At 36.7% G+C, this 20,745-nt stretch overlaps 1 protein-coding gene across 4 annotated transcripts in view; it reads left to right on the top strand.

The window, feature by feature from the left end:
* The window catches only part of MEP-1 (zinc finger protein MEP-1), a 31,280-nt gene extending 19,481 nt beyond the window's left edge, over window positions 1-11,799 (top strand). For 3 of the 4 annotated variants that reach the window (XM_071586682.1, XM_071586681.1, XM_071586679.1), the window contains exon 7: window positions 7,554-11,799. In XM_071586682.1, the coding sequence (XP_071442783.1) occupies window positions 7,554-8,714 (1,161 nt within the window). In that variant the 3' untranslated portion in view covers window positions 8,715-11,799. The remainder of the gene's footprint in view (window positions 1-7,553) is intronic. The other variant, XM_071586683.1, reaches the window with a different exon arrangement.
* Window positions 11,800-20,745: the final 8,946 nt, after the last annotated feature.

Here is a 20,745-nt window from a genome sequence, read left to right as displayed (position 1 = left end):
TAGGGTAGGTTTTTGAGGAAACCTGGCCTTGACTCTTCTTCTTTCTAAATTCTAATTTTCATTACCCAAAATATCTGAAACCCCATAGTGCATATTACAATTACCTATTGTCTAGGTCTTCTTCCCCCTTATTTTCCACCCCTATTACCTTCTTAGCCTTGTCCCCTGTAATACCAAGTAAAATTTGAAGAAGATAATGGTGATGTTTAGGTTATTTGGGCTCTGATGGCTAATGTCTTATCAAACCCTACATGAAATCATTCAACAAATTCACTATACTGTGTGTGATCAATAATATTAAATAAAATCCAGAATAAGGAATGTAAAATCTAGTTCTGATTTAATTCATTAAAATGAAGAGCCAGCCATAATTTGAAACATTTGCATAAATTTCTTGCTTACGGGACTTCAGGGTTAATAAATTTGAGGTTACACTGTAACTAGCTTGTTAAATATTGTGTTAATGAAATAAATTGATTTTTGTGGGAAATCATGTTGAAAGAATTTAAAGTAATGCAGTTTGTATAAAAACTAAGATCAATCAGAGAGAAGAAAATTACTAAGTTTTTTTGGCGATAGCCCTGCTCAACCTGATATCATGCAAGACCTCAAAGTTGATTGGGTGATGTTGTTGACACCATGTATGACATTCATGCTGAAACCAATGGTTCAAGGTATAATGAAAGATGTGGAGAACATGTGCAGGGAAAAATGTACCTGACTAATTTAATGAACATGGGAATTGGATATTAGTTTCAGGTTTAAATTTGTTTGAAGTAATGCCTTATTGCTTAAAAAATCATTGAAAGATGTAACACGAAAAAAAAGATGGCCAATCGCTCTATGAAGCTATTTCCTCAATGGCTATTCAAGGCATAATGAAGAAAGGATTATCCATTTTTCTAACAATGGCCCAGATTTTAGCATTTAGTATTAAGCGATGACGAGTTGTCTTAAGTCAGTGAAGAAGAGTTTGTGGCCTTGTTGTGGCCGAGCATCCATAAATCAAGGAGATAATTGCTTCATTGTCAGCAGTAGACAGTTTTGAGCCAAAATTTAATTTTCTTTAGGTCTTATAATGAATATTAGTTTAATTTAGTTTTTTATCATGTTATGGTTCATTCTGCGACTGAGACAATAAAGGCTCAGACAATATTGCACAGCTGTGTTGTGGGCCATCCATCAGTGAACAACAAAATTTTCTGTGCAACAGCAATGCTGGATGGAGAAATAAAAACATAGGTATCCCAATAAAATTTCAGGGGCATAGGGTTGAAGAATAACAAAGTGCTTTTCTTTATATTACATTGTGTAGTCCTAGAAAGGAATGAGTTTTTTCTGAGCCTTAAGTATAGGGTATTGGCTGTCAATTTCATAAAAACCTGTGTGTACAAAACGTAGTCTTAAATACAGGCAGCAGTTATAGGACAGTGGAAATACATTATTATGTCCCCAGGATTCAAATTTTCCTTTAATATTATGACTTTTTACATAACCATATAATTTGTTATCCTTTCCTATGTATTCTTATCCCAACATTTACATTTTCAAATTTTTGTGGTTTCCCACAGTTAAGATCCGTTGAGTAGGAGCAAGATGATAGCTGGTGAACTTCAGTGCACCAGTTTTTAGCCAAAAACAACATGACTCCCTTGCCCTAACCCCCTTACACCCCTGACTTCTCTCAATTTCTTCTTGTTTCCACGTATGAAGAGGGATATTTAAGGAAAACGATTTGATGACGTGAAAGCGGTAGAGAAAAAAGCGAAGCAGAAGCTGTCGGGCATAAAAATAGAAGAGTTTGAAAAATATTTCCAGGAATGGAATCACAGATTGGGCAAATATATATTAATTCTAATGGAGAGTGCTAAAAAGGTGATAAGGTTGTTTTGTAAAAAAATTAAATGCATAGCCGTTAAAAATATAATTCCAGTTATTTTTTGGTACCCCCTTGTTTATTCCCAAGGAATAAGTGCTACCTCTGCTGATTTTTTTGGATCCTATTGGCTATAGTGCTTTTAATAACTGCTGACATTGCTTTTACTATTATATAACATTTCATGCTTCTCAAGTGTGAGCAGTTTTTTCATAATTCACTTGAAACAACATATGCATAGTTTAACCTACATATGTTAATGGGTATGTATACTAGTATATACTGCTCTGAAGAGGATGCAAAATAAAAATAATCAAAGCTCTGCAAATCAAGGAGGTGATAGTAATGAAAAAATGTATATAAATTTAAAGAATTTGGCTTGACAGGCAAAATTTAATTCAAACTTGGAATGTGAGTATAATAGGAAAAAAACCCAAAGGAGGAATATGTTAGCTAACTTAGTTGATGCTGTTAATTGCTACCAATTCAAGATTGTTGACTATGGGTGATTTTTTTTTATTTTTCATGAGTGAACTTTAAAAAGCAGATATATAACTTAAGGCTGTTCAGTAATGAATAATTAATTATTTTACAATATGCCTTGGCTAATCCTCAACATTTTGAAGGTCCTTCTTTGAAGTATTCCATATTGGGTCCACTGCAGCCTCAAGCCAATTGCTTTTAAATATGATCTTCCAAAGTTTTCATTGCATTCATATAGTATGTTCCACTGCAGTTGTATGTTCTGGTGTGGTATGCCGGTACATCATTCTCTGAATATCAAAAAATGATATGACCATAACTCTGCACCAGAAACCACTATTTTGACTGTTTTATTTTGGTAATGCAAGGGATACTATAAGCCAGTGGGCTTTGCTGTTTATTCGCTGAATCAAAATTATGTAGTAGATGTAGAGTTTCATCTACAGTGATTATTACCTTTGAAAGAAACTCCTTACAATCCTGTAGCATAAATTTCAACTGCTACCCAGCCATCACATGATCATCCTGTTGTTTATGTACAAGCAGTCTTGTAATCCACTGTTTGTCTACCTCCCATTTGTAATTTTTCTATTATCATCATATGGGTGGCACTCAATGAAATTTTCATTATTTCTGCTTTTAAAATTTTTGATGATCTTCTCTCACAGTGGTAATGGTAGTTTTGATTTTAACGTCTTGTTATGCTATAAGAAGAAACAGGACTCTTCATAATCGTTGGTCCATAAAAACATAGCAGTCATTTAAATATTGATACATGTGACAGTTATATTGACAACGAACACATAAAATATCCTCGTTCCTTGGGGCCATCATTGGTCTAGGAACTATATGCTGTCCATATTATCAGTGGCCCAGAAAAATTAATGAAAAGCTTTTTTAGCTACAATTTGAATATTCTTTCATTTCAATATGAGACTTACTTAAAAAATTTCAAATGGAGGACTATTTTTACTAATAGTATTTTTCTTCATAAACAAAAGGCTTAGTATATAAACCAGTTTATGCCTTAACCAAACGTCCAATTTGTAATCTTCTGTAGTGAAGTACACTATCTTGCTTTCTATGCATCTTGTTGAATCAAGAGGTCAATTTTAGCCCTAATCTGGCATTGTTTGTGCATTTTTTTCACCTTTAAAAGTATCCCTCTTCCGAATTTCAAGTCTCTCCTTATGTTATGACCAATGGCAAAGATCTATTTACCATCACTTGCATGTTCTATTGTATTTGCCCATTTAAATTATTCTTGTAAAGCCTTAGTAATGGAAATAACATAATTTTACATGAGTAATAATATTTTACCAAGCAAGAAAATTACATGCTAATTATTTCAATTGTTATGGAAAAAGAATTTCATATATCTTTTGTGTTTCCAATATATAAGTATATGAAGAGCAATTCAACATAATTTTAAATATTAAAATTACACATCTAATATACCTATGGGACCAAATAATTACCCAAAATATGTGCACTAAATTCTGGATTGTTTGGAAATTTAATGTTTACAAATAAACAGAATAAAAAAATATTTGCCGTTCAAAGGAATCATATAGGCGAATTTTTTTAATGGTATGATTTTGCTGGATTGGCCAGTTTCAAATAATGTAACTTATAGGCAGTGTGGAAATAAATTTTAAGATATGAATTTACAGTTACCTTGATATGCCAGCACCTTAAGGAAGCTGGTACTGTCAGTACTCACTTGGTTAGTGGTGGCATGAATGTCTCTCATGCATGGTGAGGAGATAGGGCAACACACAATGAGCTTGCTGCACAGTCAGTAGGGAAGGAGAAAAGCTTAGCGCCAGCCACATGCAGCCATAAGGTTCTTTTCCCTGTGGATGGACAATAAAACCAAGTTCATTTTCAAAACCAGAATAATATAATGGAAGAGTTTTAAAATTTAAGTAAGGAAAGCCAAGAGGAAAAAATCTTAACTAACCAAATTGAATTACAACACAAAATAAAATCAGGTGTAACATTCTAAAAGAGTTTATAAGCCACAACAACATATTGTATGTTTAAATATATCTTGATGATGGATGGGAACAAGTATGCCAGAGAACTTACATGATCTTATATTGTCATTTAACCTGAAAACCTAGTTCAATTTTTCTAAGTTCTTTTATTTGAATAAAACCTGATCAAAAAGCTATCGTAATTGTGGAAATAGATTACTTCAATGGGATTTTTCTATTGAGTATTCATTATCGGTTTTTTTAATTCAAAGGTATTTTTGTATTTTTGCAACAAAATTTGAAAACATTTTATAATTTAGTTTATTTCATATTTAAATGTGATAATCTTTTACTTTGAACCTCTATTACATCATATAGATTCATTATTGGTTGTCAGTAATCAATGGTGCCCAGGATTATAGAGGGGCAAAATGTTCCATTATATCATGTTAATTAGATTTTTGGATAATCTCCTAATCCACTTAACACCAGGCCCCTTATGGTCTAAATTAGAAAGGTCATACTGTACCTCCTATAAGTTTCCTTTTGATTTAGTTTTACCGCTGAATGTCACCAATGTATTTTTCAGGGTGTTCTCAGTTTTACCACTAGTATTTTTAATCTTTAAAAAAAAATGTAGAAGAAGGTGTAAAAGTGGTAGTTAAACTTATGGCTTTCTTGTAATATGATTTCATCCTTACCTAGTCTTTTAGTCTTAAAAAATTGCCTTATGTATTCTTCTCTCAAAGAAAGAGTGTAAATTTTTTTGCATGAGTGAAAGAACATTTGCTGTCAATGCCTGTATTCAAGAGGGAACTCTAAAGGAACTGCGAAAAGAAATAACTTTATAATGAAAATAAGTGAAGTTGCCACAATGAAGGATGAACAATGTTCAATTGATGGAGATGAAAGTGTTGCAAGGGAAAAGATTACTATTGGTAGAAATTCAAAGATGGCATAACAAGTAGGCGAGGTAGACAGAGGTCTTAATAGCCATTTTAAACGGAATTAAGGGAGCAAGAAAGTATGCACAGCGAATTAATGAATAACTGTATCGTGGAATTTGGGGTCTAAAGATATTTTGTGTCCTGTAAGGGAGGAATTGAAAGTACAATAGTACGTAGTGCCAAGACCCATCAAAAACCTAATGTTACCTGGTAGATTACTACTAATAATAAAACAGGTGTGCAGTGATAATGAATCTGTTTTGGTTCTGTTGTCTATACCCTTGGTAAAATTTAACTGGGGACAATCCTTGATTTGCATTTTATAGAGACCGTATGAGTGTATATGAACACATTGTGTAGTGTGCAGGTGTACTCTCCTGCTCTATATTTATATTGCATAGCACTAGCTTCACTCCTAAAGCTGTTTCAATAAGGTAAATCATGACAAATAAATGGAAAGCTGGAACATATTTTTACCATAAAATGTTAAATAGGACATCAAGAAAATTTCAATTCATTTAGTTGTTTACTGTATCTATGGGGCATTTTCTTTTGTTTTCCAAAAAATTTTAATGATAAAAACCTTCGGGCACAATTTTCCAGAACTTCAAAACCCATAGCACAGTAAATGCCGTTTTCATTCATGCTCTACTAGAACTGTGCATGAATGGGTGTGTTAGTGATTTTCAACTTACTGAAGATACTCGGTGGTCTTATGCAAGATCTGTTCAAAACATATTGTGACTTTGGTGTTTTTTCAAAAATTATTCATTTATTCATGAACATCTATTTTGCCCCCTTCAAAGTAATCCCCGTTGGATATTATACACTTGTACCAACGATTTTTCCAATCATCGAAGCACTTCATAAAATCATTTTTTGTGATCTTGTTTAGCTCATCCTTCGATGCGGTTTTTATCTCGTCAATCGTAGCGTAGCGTCGCCCTTTATTGGGCCTCTTCAGTTTTGGGAAGAAGAAAAAGTCACTGGGGGCCAGATCTGGGGAATACGGTGGCTGTGGCATCATTAGTGTGTTGTTTTTGGCCAGAAATTATGCACAAGTAACAATGTGTGTGAAAGGGCATTGTCATGGTCCAAAAGACAATTTTTGTCCTTCCACAAATACGGGCGTTTGTGGCAGATTGGTTCTCGCAAATTGCGCATAACTTGCAAGTAATATTCCTTAGTTGCTGTTCTACCCTGTGGCAAGAACTCATGATGCACCACTCCCTTGCAATCAAAGAAAACTGTAAGCAAAACTCACATTTGACCAAACTTGGCATGCTTTTTTTGGTCCTGGCTCGTGCTGCAGCTTCTATTGGGATGATTGAGCTTTAGTTTCCATGTCATAACCGTAAACCCATGATTATGATTCGTCACCAGTAATGACCTGCTGGAGCAAATTTGGGCTGTCGCGGACAGAGTCCAACACCTCATTAGCAATATTTTCATAGCGTTGCTGGGTTTGGTCGAAATTGAGCAAATTTGGTACAAATTTCGCGGTGGCCTGTGTCATGCCCAAATCATTGGTAAAAAGTCGAATGGCACCAGCCAATCGATATGTTTAGGTCCTCATCAACTTCTCTGACATTGATTCGACAATTGGCAAAAACTATTTTCTTCACTTCATCAATGTTTTCGTCTGTCGTTGACATGCTCGGGCGTCCGGTCCGCTCTTCATCGTTCACATCTTCTCGGCCCTCTGAGAACATTTTGTACCACCGATAAATGTTGCTTCAGTCCATGGTAGCTTCTCCATATGCCACAGTCAACATTCGGAATGCGTCTGCGCACTTAATTTCGTTTTTCACACAAAATTTGATACAGATTCTTTGATCAGCAAAAATTGAAGACCAGCCAAAAAAACTTCCAAGCAAAACAGCTGTCAACAATTAACTGAACATTTTAAAATGACTGCACTTTTTGACATAAGTGATAGAAATAAGTACCAACATAACGCCACATAAAAATCAATAATCAAATATGTGCAATCCGCATAAATTCAATATTTGTGTTACTTTTCGAACAGACCTCATAAAACAAATACTTCAGTTACTAGAGTATCCCAAGGGATAAGGTTACAACATGTTATGGTGGATAGCAGTGATTTATTGAAAAAATTATGCTTTCTAAAATAATAACGTAATTCTCATTTCCTGATAACGTTGTTCCCCTTGAAAAATATTCTGAGTCCCTCTTATCATTGTTATTTCAATACAGATCGGAGCATCACTGTGAGCATAATTTGACTTAATTTTTCGCTTCTAGGTTTATCAATGGAAACTGCTTAACCATGTAGCAAGAGGCCACAATCTCACTCTGAAGCCAGCACATTTATCATATAAATGTACTGTTTGTACCGCCACTTTTGGTATGTACAAGCAATTTGAAAACCATGTGTACTCAGCTCATAGTGTTGGCCCTAAGCGTGGTATTGGTGAGAAAAAGCCTGGATTGCCAGTATCAGCCATGAGCCCAGGTCAGCAGCAACAGACAACTCCATCATCTTCCGGTTCTCACCGATCATCTCAATCCTCACAGCATGCAGATAACCTTCTCAAGCCTCTAAAAATTAATGATGAGATCACTATCATCCCTCAACCTCCATCGGCATCTGTCGGCCAACTTCTGGTTCCTGGGCCTTGTCCAGGTAAGCCAGGTACTATAGTCCGCCCTAACCAACCACACAAGCTGAACCAGAAGTATGTGTGCCAGACTTGTGATACGCGATTCGATGGAGCTGCATTTGGCCATTTAGTGAACCATTACAAGCGAAAACACCTGCAAGACAGCAAAGTGAAGCTCCCAAAAGCTGACCAGTGCTCTAAATGCAAAAGCAGTAATCACTCTGTTGAGGAATGTCCAAGCAGTGGTGAAGGTAGTGGTGGCAATGGGGGCAGCGGCAGCACGGCAGGAGTGGACGTTATTGAACTTTCAGATGATGAAGTGGTAATTGCCGGACAGGGTCGGCATGAAATTACCATAACTAAGGTGCCCCCCTCAGCCTCAGCTGCCGCTTCCTCCTCCACCGACCCTAGTACCTCTAAGCGTTTGAGGAAGCGCACCCAGCAAAATGTGCAGGTTATTGAGATAGAGGAATCCCCTACGAAGGGCAACAACAAAGCAGGTTCTAGTAGTGCAAAGGACCCCATTGGTTCTCTGGGATCCTCCCTTCCAGGAACCAACATTTTCAAGACAGGAGTTTCATCAGGGTCAACGGCCACCGGGGCCTCCCAATCTGCGGCAGAGAATGGTGATGATGCTCTGACTGCTGTAAAAGAGAGGCTGAGGCGGCGAAGGAGCTTGGAGATCAGCCAGGTGGATTCTGGGAGAGGGAGTGATGGAGCTGGAGGTGATCCTTTGGCAGGAACTGATGCAGCACCACCTCCCTCAAAGATGTCTCGGTGGGATGGAGACTCCTTGGTTTGAGCAATGGTGCACTGAATGTTCGTGATTGGAGAAAGGTGATGCTAATATTATTTGTGTTTCATGTCAGTGTCATCGTCAAGTTCGCAGTTCAGCTGTAGTTAAAAAATTTGAAACTATAGACCATCGTGTAATTATTGATTCTGTGTGTCTTTCGTACTAAGAACTACTGAGCAGGACAGACAGTGAAGAAATGTGTGTGTGTACACATCTTTTTCCATTTATTTATGAAAGGGTTAAATGTGGAATAAACTTTCCATTAGTCTTAGTGTTAATAACAGCTGACATTTGTTTAACAAGCAAGTGAAGCTTGATTAGACTAATTTTTACTTTTTTTAATGCAGTATTCCATTGTAATTATGGTTGAAGCTTGTGGGACACTTCTTTTCATTGACTGCTCTGTAAACTTTGATGCAGATGTAATGGTAACACAGAGGTGTACTTCTATTTCTTCCCTCCAGCGACTGAAAAGTCATGTGGTGGAAGTTTAATTAAACTTTGGAACCAGGTTGGTGCCTCTAGATAAAAGTTTTGTGGTGATGGTGCACATGAAACACACAGGTGTTTTTTCTCGTTCAAAGAAGATGGAAAAACGAACATGCAGTCAAAAGAAATAACCTCAGCTGGTCTTTCTGGAAAAGGTTCACCAGTTTGTCGTATACTACATGGGCACCAAATTGGCTCTAGGGATGACTGAATTGCAGTCTTCATCCATTTATGTAGTATGTGGTAAGTTTAGTTGATTTCTTGGTATCCGAGTGTGTGCACAGGAATAGAATGAAAGAAAGAATTGAGTGTGTGTGATGTTTATATATTTAAGGTCAATAAGGGAAAAAGAACTTTAGACAGCCTGCACATGAGTAAATTTACACCCAACTTCATTATACTGTCAACAGCAACAATTCATTACTCCCTTTAGATTATTATAGATCCATGCGGTGTAGGATCTCAAGTAGCCTGGTTTCCTTGCAATATTGTATAATATTCATATGAGAGTTTTGGATGAATATTTTATTACAGTTTTTGTTTGTGTAAGCATCTTTACTTTCACTCTTGAGGTGTGGTGAAACATTGTTTAAAGGTATGATTACTTTTAGGGAATTATTTTAGTATTTTTTAAAGAGAAATATCATTCCTCACTGAATGAGTGAAGTTATCAGTGCGGCCATTTATTTAGGAACCAGGCTAAGCATGTAACTGCATTGCAATAGTACTTGAAACTGTGCTCATCATGATTTGGATTATGTGTATTTTTGTAAAATTGTATTTGTTGATAGATTCCATAATCCGAGATGTGGTGGGAATAAAAGAATGAATTAAATTTGTGGTACATTTGCAAGATTACAGTTTCCATACATTGTTATGTAGTGGTATGTGCTTTCAAATCTTATACAAGGGAAATGTGTGCCTATTGTGTACCTCTTATGCTTTTCCTGACAGCTCATGCAGAGCACTTAAAAGTTATTATAAAAATGAAATAGTCTGTGTAGATAGTTATCTTTTGTGGTAGAATAAGTTTATGCATATTTAATCTACTATTTGTATGTCAACAGGCATAAAATTACTGCTCGAAATAAAATATTCATAAAAACTACATTTTTCGTAAATTAGGAACCTGTTTTAATTCATCATCATTCTAACATACTTCAATTTGGTGGTTGGAATTTTTGAAATCTACATTGGAATATTATTATCAGTATCATCAAAAATTTAATTTGTTTGCCTACAGTGGTTTAAGCTTTCCAAGGATTTGTCCATGGTCTTAGCACTTAAAAAACATATAGCACATGAGTGAATTTCATTAAATTTTTCAGTTCCTATTCTCTTTTTCCAATGTGATGATTTCACAGGCACTGTTCACAGTGGAAAAATGTACTATCTCTTATATCAAAGACTCTTTGATGCATTGTGAGTAAGATAGTATTTTTAGCTCATCTGCACATAAATGAGGTCTATTTGAATGGCCTGCTTTGTATCTTTAAGAGTTGAATGTGTTAATTACCAGTTTTCACTACCATTTTCATATTTTGGAGAGTAGGCAAGTTGTTAAATACTTATATGTGCTCTAGTATCTTTGCTTTATGTATGGTTTTTATTTCATTTTTATTTTCATGTACATATTTGTTAAGAATCATTGAGGTTGAATTACTCATGAAAGCCTGGTTGAAAGACTTAAAGTCATCTTATGCCTTGTGAAGATCCCAAGGAAATATTTAGTAATTTATTTTTGATTCCATGGTTTCTTAATTATTACAATTTTATATGATGGTTGTTTTCATCATGTACTCGTAAAAGTGAAAAATTGGTCTAATTAATTATGACAAAATCAGCAATAGCTCTCTGCCAGAGTGATAATCTGTTCAGTTTGACTGTTGAGGTCATTTTTAACAGTCATTGATTGTTGTGGATAGATTTGAGTTTCTATGTTAAAACCATTTTTAGAAATAATATATCTTTCTGGTTATTAGTATGTGTGCCAGAACTCATTAAATCAAGATCAGGGTATCAGGAGAGAGACATAGTAATAGATTTTATACCTTGACTGAATTATAACCCCATCAAGATATTCCTTTCTGGAGATAAATGTGATTAAACACCGTGGTTTCACATACTTCAACTTTTAGTTTTATTCCTTTGTTGATGCATACATGTATACCATAGCCTTGCCTTGTTAAGTAATTACTCTCTCACTTATGAGAAATTATAAATGATTGAAACATGAAAACTCTTTAAATATTGCCAAATGGCACCAACTAAATAACCCATTGGGTATGTAATCCCATGTATGATTGCCATAGTTCTGCATTACAAAAATAATTGGCTTTGTTTCAGAGTGGAGGAAAAAATCTGAGGATACATTATGATAAAACTTTTATTTATGAATATCAAAATTATTTCATATTCAAAAATTATATTCATGTAATTTTATATAGTATGTTGTTTATAAGTTACTGCTCTGCCTTACATCAATGAGAGTGTTGGTTTCAGGTATGTAAATGAGAAGTTGCTATATGTGTGTGAATTACCTCCCAACTTTTCAAGGATTCCTTGTAAAAAAAGGAGCAAATAAAATTGTTTTGTAGGCCTGTTTGGTCCTTAAATAATCTGCCGAGTTTGTATTAACCCCTTCATATTTGCAACTTCAGGTGTATTATTATGGATAATTTTATCCTTTGACCTTTCCATTTCACTATATTTTATCCCTGCAATGGTGATGTTTACTATCCCATTTTTAATATAAAATTCATGTTTTTGTTCAAGTAAGTATGATGATGGTAAATGTTTTAGGTATTTTGTGTAAAATATTTTATATATTCTAAAGGTATAAAAGCAGATTTGAATTTGCAAAAATTCTTGAAATCAAAAGGTTTTAATTCAGCTACTTTAAGTTGTTTCCTAATACTAAATACACAAACCAGATACATCCATGTACTTACTGGCCTGCCCAAGGTATACCCTAGGTCCACAGGGTGTGACCAAACAAAAATAAAGAATATGAATTTGGTATGTCATGTTTCATCCTATTGTTGGAATACAATGCAGATGATTCAAGACTCAAAGAAATAATCCTAATGCAATTAGAATTTTATAACCATTCCATTTTGATGCTCTAATTCATGTGCATAGTAATTAGTACATCACTAGTGATAACAGTTGGTAATATATAACAAGTAAAATTTTAAAGTTGGCCTTATATATTTAACAAATCATTACTTGATGTTTTAAAACAGTGCTGCTCTTGGATGAATTGACTGAATTCCAGGACAAGTTGCTCAACTAATGAACATCAGTTCAGTTTAATCTGTTAATTTGAAAATTGCAAGCTTTTTGAATATTTTATTAATGTTCTAGGGCTACGAAATTTAAATTCCTAACTTCCCACATTTTTTGGTGATAAACAACAGAAACAATGTTCTTTCAATCTCACTTGCATCCATTGCTGCCGAAAATTGTTTTCATTGGTGTTAATTGAAGGAATTTTGACAAATTGTTGTGTAAGGCTATTCAAAATATGTTGGCCAAAGTTAAGATTTAGACAAATAACTGGAATTGAAAAAGGAAGAGCTAAAAGTGGCGCTATGTAGTATAAGAGGAGGTCAGTGTTGGTAGATGTTCACGATCATAACTTTTCAGATATTATGCATAACCTCCCTAATCAGTACATGAGGGTGGTCTGAAGTGTTTGACCTTCGGCCAGGAAAAATAAATAACTTAAATGATGGGTTAAGGGGCCCTGATCTCATTCAAAGCAGGGCCCTTGTGCCTCCTCACTAAGCTCACCAATCCTTCAACTGCCGAAAACACTTCCGGAAAGCTTCTTTTGAAATGGTTCTCATCTCCACCAATTCATTTTGCATTATTTTTTCCCTACTCTCAAAACAATCCTTTCAATGACATCTTCAATTTTGAAAACAAACAGAAGTCGCAAGGAGTCATGTCTAGAGAGTAGGGAGGTTGGTGAACAACTAGAATTCGAGGGTTTGCAGAAAGTCTAGATCAGGTGTAATGAATAAGCTGAATCATTTTCATGATACAACTGAAAGTTTTTCGCCATCCGAAAGTGTGGTCTCTGGTCTCCATTTGTCTTTCCAGTGCATATTTGTGATGCAAAATTCCATGAGTATCAAAGAATGCAGCATCACCTTGATTTTTCTTCGTACCTGTCGTGCTTACCTCGGCATTGGGGACACAGGATTCTTGCATTGCAATGGCTCTCTTTGTTCCTGGGTCGTACCTGTACACCCGTAAATCTTCAGTTATCATGGTGTTCAGACTGAGGATCAGTGTAGCATCTTAACAGGTCCTGTGCAGTTTCAAGACTGGGTTCTCTCTGCTCTGCTGAAGCATCTTGGGCAAAAATGTTGCAGCCACTCTTAGTGTATGTTCAAATCTTCATGCAAAACTGTGTGTGGAATCTTTACTTATTGCAACCTTTTCAGCAATCTCTTGTACAGTCAAACTATGACCTTCCTGTAGATTTTCCACCCACTTGCAACTGCTGCAATCGAAGTGGGTTGTGACCTCCCAGAGCACTGGTCATTGTCTGCTGGTATGTGGCCTGTTTTGAATCAGTTGAGCCATTCCTCAAATTGTGTTACCCCATAGCATTTTCCGTAAATGTCTACTAAATCTTATGAATTGTTTCGCTGTGAGAATCGCCAAGCTTTTGGAAAAGTGATTTCACACAGCAGCCAGAAGACAGCAACTGGCTCAGTCAAAGGTGGCAAAAAAATGCAAGCATGCATATTAAGCTCTCTTTCCACTGTGTGCAGTGGTGCCGCCCCAGGATCATTACTGTGGGCGGGAATTTCAAAGTTCTGAATACATAATCGACAGGCCGTGTATGCCATGAAGATAGTTTTTTAAAATGCCCAGTTTAAATTTTAAATAACCTTGGCTTGTTCAGTTTCTCATAAGATAGAAAGGAGTTGGAATATTTTACTCTATGCCATACATTAAAAGACATCTGTGCTGAGGGGAAAAGGAGTGATTTCTTCCAGGAACATTCTCCAATCATTTCCCTTTCTTTGTACATTAAAGCATAAAATCCTAATGAACCAAGATTTGGTATTACATTTACACAATGGGAGCATTTATCTAGATTTAGTTAGTCCCCCTGTTAAAAATATTCGGGGATGAGCTTAGCTCCTTGCTAATAATAACTCTTGTTTATTTGATCTTGAATGTTTTCTTTTGGCTAAAGCTGATTCATACTGGAAATTCAATGAACCTTGTATGGAAGGCGTTTCAAGAACTTCATAAACGATGTTGTTGAAAATGGAATTAACCCCAACTGATTGAATAAAGATATTAATAAATGCACTCATTAGATAGGCTTGTTGGTTCCTGAAGTTTAAAAAAGTTATGTTAATATGCTAGTGCAGTTGAAATTTTTTGTAAGACACTATTAAAGAAAAAAATGTTTGAACTACAAAAACGAGTCATTAGGAATCTGTTGCGGGGAGTTAAATGGTGTCTGATAAGAGCAGGTGGAAATGGCTCCTCTTAAAATCACTCGCACAAGCAATGTATTTGGTATTATCTTATTCCTAGGCTGCAAGCATTCTGGCGGTTGGGTTTAAGGTAAATTAGTGTGTAACAAAGCAGAGTGTTACCAGCATAACTCTATAGTACAATAATAATAATGCATTAATTTTTCTGGAGATTTGTTGCATATTCATGCAAATATAGGACTCCGGATATAAACTTCAAAATTTTAGAATAAATACTATGTATATACATACCAATTCACCACTATATTTACGTATTTGGTTAAGCTGGAATTGATGTGTAGTGACCATTCCAGGAATTCATTTACAGAGTAGAACATATTAATTTTTAATAGGTTGGACAGCTTTTTCTTGAAAATAGGTACTTCTGTTTCATATTTGATTTTGTGGGGAAGTTAATTGAATAACATTATGCCCATGAACAGTATTATGTGTTCTGAGAAATGCCTGGTGTAGGTCATAGCAGGTCCTTCCATAGTGACTATGGTTATCGTGGTTGAACCTTTACTGAGACATGCATGCAGGATGACATTAATTATATATATATGCAAGGTACTGGTAATAAACCAAGTTATTTTAAGAGAGGTTTACATGGTGCATTGCTCATAAATATATGTTTTCTTTTGGAGTAGTAGTAGTTTTGAGGGGAGGCGACCGACAGCTAAGGTCATTTGCGCCATAGGGGATGGACAGGAAATGATGAAGGTTGGAGAGAAACCCGGCGTCGGCATTAGCCTACTCTTTATGAAAGGCACCAAGGGGTCCACAGTTTAAAGTCCCATTCGACGGACGGCGTACTCACTCAAAGTGCCCTCGACAAAGCACCCCAAGTAGGGATCGAGATACCTCTGATAAATATTCAACACCGCCGGGGTTTGAACCCGTGCCCTCAGGGTGGGAAGGCTGTACATTAGCCCCCGCACCATCTCGATCCCCTTTTCTTTTGGATTTGAAGATAATGCCCACATGGGGAGAGAAACCCCAGAAGAGGATACTAAATGAAACACGAGAATAAAATTCGCAATAGTGAATGAATAGAAGAACCTCTAAATTTACAGAATATCTAAAATTTCCTATGAGGAAGCATAAAGAACTTTCTACGTAATTTGAAAATGTGTTCATGCCAAGACATGTTCTCGTGCAGAGAACTCCCAGGTACTGTAATTTTGTGGAATGCTTACACCTTCTGCATCTACTGAAATTGCAGTGGAAACTTTGTTTTTATTAGTGAAATAAATCAGGCTGGACTTGTTTAAATCTGGTTTTAGGAAGTTAAAAAGACCAGTCATAGAAAATCTGAGCTTCTTCAGCTGCTCTGTTAAACTGAGGAGGCTGACTATAATATTTATAATCAGCATACAGTAAAGGGTCTATTCCCTTTCTGGTAGGTGTTCCCATCTTATCTGGTAGATTATTAATATAAATTGGAAATAAAATAGGGCCAAGTGCAGAACACTAGGGAACATCTAGTATCAAATCTCTTCCCAGAGAAACATTCAGAGCCATTTCTTGAGAGCTGCACATGCTGATGCACTTAGATGTGATTCAATCCATTTGTAGGATGTGGTACTGACATTATTATCTAATATAATTCCCTTTTTGAGGAATTTTTTTAGAGCAAATTCCTTTTTCAAATACATTTTTAAACAAAGATAGTGCATGACAGACAATAATATTTGCAATACAAACAATTTTTACTGGTTTCCGTAAGCTGTTAATTACAATACCAAATTTAACTAATTAGTCCAAATTTGATAATGCATCTCTCATTAAACTACACCACACAGTCTAATATTTCAGACTTCTGCCCGCAAACTAAAGTACTTTGGATTGACACCATTGCTCTGCATCTTTATTATTTCATGTCACTCCTTTTCCTTGTGATTTCTTTGAGCATATGGATACAAGGGTAAAGTTTTGTTATATAGGTCTGCCCCTTAACATCTTTTATGTGAGTTTTTGACTTAATTAGAAAAATTGTATCAGTTTCTGTATATTCCTCTGTTTTGCCAAATGTCAGCATAATATTTCCTGTGCTCTGTTTTGAATGCACAGAATTCTCATCAGGGCTGACATCAATTGTATCCTGGACGTCTGGAGTGACAAAATAGGGAAGTATGACCATTTTTCCTCTGGCAATCACATCAGTTGAAACATTTGAGCCCATTGAAATCTTAGTAAAGAGTAAATATGCAACTCTCATTCATGTTTCAAGAGTGTTGTGATGGATTTTCTCAAGGCATTACAAAATTTTCATCCTACCAATAAGTGCATATACTTTAAAAAGCATTTGCACTCAAACCATTCTCCTTTGTCAACAATGTATCTTATTCATTTCTGCTTCAAGTGTATATGATATTTCACATAGTATTATTGCTCAGTGGCCATAACTTACTGCATTGTTAGTCTACCGTCTTTATTTCGACACAGACTTACCTAAGATGGTGTTAGTGTGCCCAACATGATCAACTAATTCATTGTGTTAACTCTTAAATTATATGCACTACTGTCATTTGCAAGTCATCAATTAAGCTTTTCAACAGATAACCCACAATTTTCCTCTATTCTTGAGCTGGTTACCCCCATTACATATTTTTTCATCATTGAACCATTATATTAGATTGTGGTATCAATTATTAAGATGGCTATCATGGCAGAAGTTTTCTGGCTAATGAATATATGCACTGTGTCTGTAATTCATTTAATCTCTGATAACCTAAGCCTTCTATTTTTCAGGAAACTTTTGTTGATAAATTGTCTGTTGAGAGTGCACATTATTTAATGGACTATATCATAATGCATTATCCAAATATTGTGAGGGGAAGATGGAAAATGTAAGTTGTAAGATCTTTAGTCATTCTTGATTTATAGTTATGGAAAAATGAAGATTCATAGGTGGTATTTTTTGAGGCTTTTTTGAATTGTTGAAATCTTTTATTAATTTAATAAAATAATTGTTCCTAAACTTGTTTCAGAAAATGGCTTAGCTTTTCTGATTGTTGTTGGGAGTGTGGTTGCAGGATAGATGTTGAACATTAACTGCAGTTAAAGAAGATTCCTACAATATTTGTTAAGTACTTGATAGAAACTTAATGGCATCCCTGTCCTAAAATACACAACTTCAAAACCTTTGGCATCCTTGACCTGCATAACAAATTCTCAGGTAATCTTTTGCTATTCTCTATGCAACATTAACTTTAATTCATAGTTGAAATGGAAAAGTATATTTCCTATTTTGAATATTCTTTATTGAAACTTGATATGAGGGCTGAAGATTGAAAACTGTTACAATCTAGTATTTAACTTTCAAGTTTTAGTTTGGAGAAGTTGTTGAGAGGAGAGGAGTATGCCCTAATATTTCTTTTAGGGAAATGGGTAAAATGGTACAAAAGGAACTTAGCAGAGTCATGAACCAATGTGCACACAAATGCGACAATTTCATGGTGTAATAATCATTTCACTTCACTGGAATTCTATCGTATGATCCTTTGATTTTGTAGCTAAGTGTTCCACCCTTTCAAGGTACCAAAAGTGAGAATATGGGAACCCATATGCAGAACAATTTAGATATTTAGGCTCCTTGAAAAAGGAGTTTGGACTAGTTCACTAATTTCTTAGCATTATAGAATTTTAAAGAGGAGAAGCTATTGTTTAGGGTCCATAACATAAGTGTAAATAATAGATTGATCCAAACATTGGGTTCTGTAGTTAGGAAACTTGTTCATTAAGGAAAGCATATTAATTTCATTAAAAAATTTCGAGATATGTACGTGCATTAGGAGGGGAAAAATAATGCATAACTAAAAATGATTGGGTGTGCTTGAAGTGAAAAGAATTCAGTTTGAAATCATATAGAAAAGACTGAGATCATGAAGAGAATTCAAAGTGAGAATCTAAAGACAATGGTGTAGGAAGGTCAACGGAGTGATGTATTGATTTTGCTCTTAATTACTAACCCCAAGTAAATCAAATTTGCAGAAAAGATTAAAATTTGACCCAGACATTTCAGTGTAAGAGCATGGGAAATTGTACATGTTTGAGTATAGTGATAAATATTAAAAAGTGAAAGGATTAACTAATTGAGTGTTTAATTTCATGGGAAAGTCCTAAAATTTCTTATGCTTCGCGACAGACTAGCATTTCTTTTAACTGAACTAATAACTTTGAAATATAAATTTTTATGTAATAGTATAGCAATTTCAGGAAGTTCTCTCGGGTTTCCCACCGGGTCAGCGTGGTGTGCACCGACGTTTTGACGGCTAACTCTGCCATCGTCTTCAGGGTGAAGTGCAGAGCAATGAATTCGCCATGTATTTATACCCTGTCGTAGGGTCAGGTGTCCTCCGATTGGTCCGATGTGTTCCCAAGTGCCGAACCGCCCCGGTGACGTCTCGTACTTTCAATTTTTCTCAGCACAGGTCTCCACGTGCTGCTGATCTGGAAGCCAGTGTCCCTGTTGAAGGTATTCTGTCCTTCCAGTCGGATTTCCACGGCTTCCTTCGCCACTCGGTCCCAGTAGCCGTTCGTGTGACAAAGTCTTTTGGTGCTCCCCCAGTCAATCCGATGACCATGCGTGATGCTGTGTTCGGCGACTGCAGACTTCTCAGGGTAATGGAGTCTGATGCATCGCTCATGCTCCGTTAGTCGCTTTTCAATTGTGCGGCCAGTCTCCCCGATGTATACCTGGCCGAACTCACACGGGATCCGGTATACCCCCGGCGCCTTCAAACCCCGTTCGTCTTTTGCCGTGCCAAGGAAGTTCTTCAATTTTCCTTGTGGCTTGTGGATGGTTTCCACTTTATGTTTCCTTAGTATCCTGGAGATCTTATGGGATACCGTGGAAACAAAGGGGATGCTGACCCTGGCAACGGGTTTTTCTCTTTCCTCTCTCTGACGGTCGTTTCTGGTGAAGGCCCTTTTAAGGGCCAAATTGACCTCCCGGCTTGTGTATCCATTCTGAAGGAAAGTATTTTTCAGGTGATGAACTTCTGCCTCCAAACCTTCCTGGTCTGACACGCATTTTGCCCGGTGGATGAGCGTTGACATAACCCCTCGTTTTTGGGCAGGGTGATGGTGGCTTTTCCCGTTCAAATAGAGATTGGTGTGGGTAGGCTTCCTATACACCTTGTGGCCTAAGCTCCCGTCCGCTTTCCTTTCAATTAGGATATCCAGGAAGGGCAGCCGACCGTTGCTCTCAATCTCCATGGTGAACTGGATGCGGGGATGAATGCTATTCATGTGGCCAAGGAAGTTGGTGATGGTGTCCGGTCCGTGCGGCCATATGATGAAGGTATCGTCCACATACCTGAAGAAATGCCTCGGTTTTAGTGGGGCCGTTTTAAGTGCCCTCTCCTCGAACTCCTCCATGTAGAAATTGGCAATCGCCGGAGACAATGGAGAGCCCATGGGGACGCCTTCCACTTGCTCGTAAAACTTCTTTTGGTATTGAAAATACGTCGAGGTCAGCACGTGGCGAAAGAGATCCACGATTTTGCTGTCAAACTTCTCTTCCAGCAGCAGTATGGTGTCCTTCACCGGAATCTTAGTAAATAAGGACACAACGTCGAAACTTACAAGAATGTCATGCTGATCCAGCTTAATGGTCCGTAGCGTCTGGACGAACTCTGCGGAGTTTTTGATGTGGTGCTCACACGACCCCACGTAAGGTGCAAGGACACCCGTCAGGTACCTCGCCAGATGGTATGTTGGAGCCCCAATGGCACTCACAATGGGTCTTATGGGAGTACCCTCCTTATGGATCTTGGGTAGACCGTATAATCTTGGTGGAACAGGCGCCTGTGGCACCAGGCTGCTATTCCTCTCTGACGTTGGCAAAGATTTCTTGACGAGGGCAATCGTTTTCCTTACAATGGAGTCCGTGGGATCCCGGGGTATGGTCCGGTAGGTTGGATCATGGAGGAGCTCTTGGATTTTTCTGTGGTAGTCCTCAGCATTCAGCAGTACAGTGGCATTACCCTTGTCTGCTGGCAGGACCGTAATGGCAATGTTTTTGCGCAAGGTGT

This window comes from Hetaerina americana, unplaced genomic scaffold (assembly GCF_022747635.1).
Source record: "Hetaerina americana unplaced genomic scaffold, ioHetAmer1.1.p SCAF_24, whole genome shotgun sequence".
NCBI lineage: Eukaryota > Metazoa > Arthropoda > Insecta > Odonata > Calopterygidae > Hetaerina > Hetaerina americana.
The sequence above is the reverse complement of the archived record's forward strand: the minus strand, read 5'-3'. Positions and strand labels throughout refer to the sequence as shown.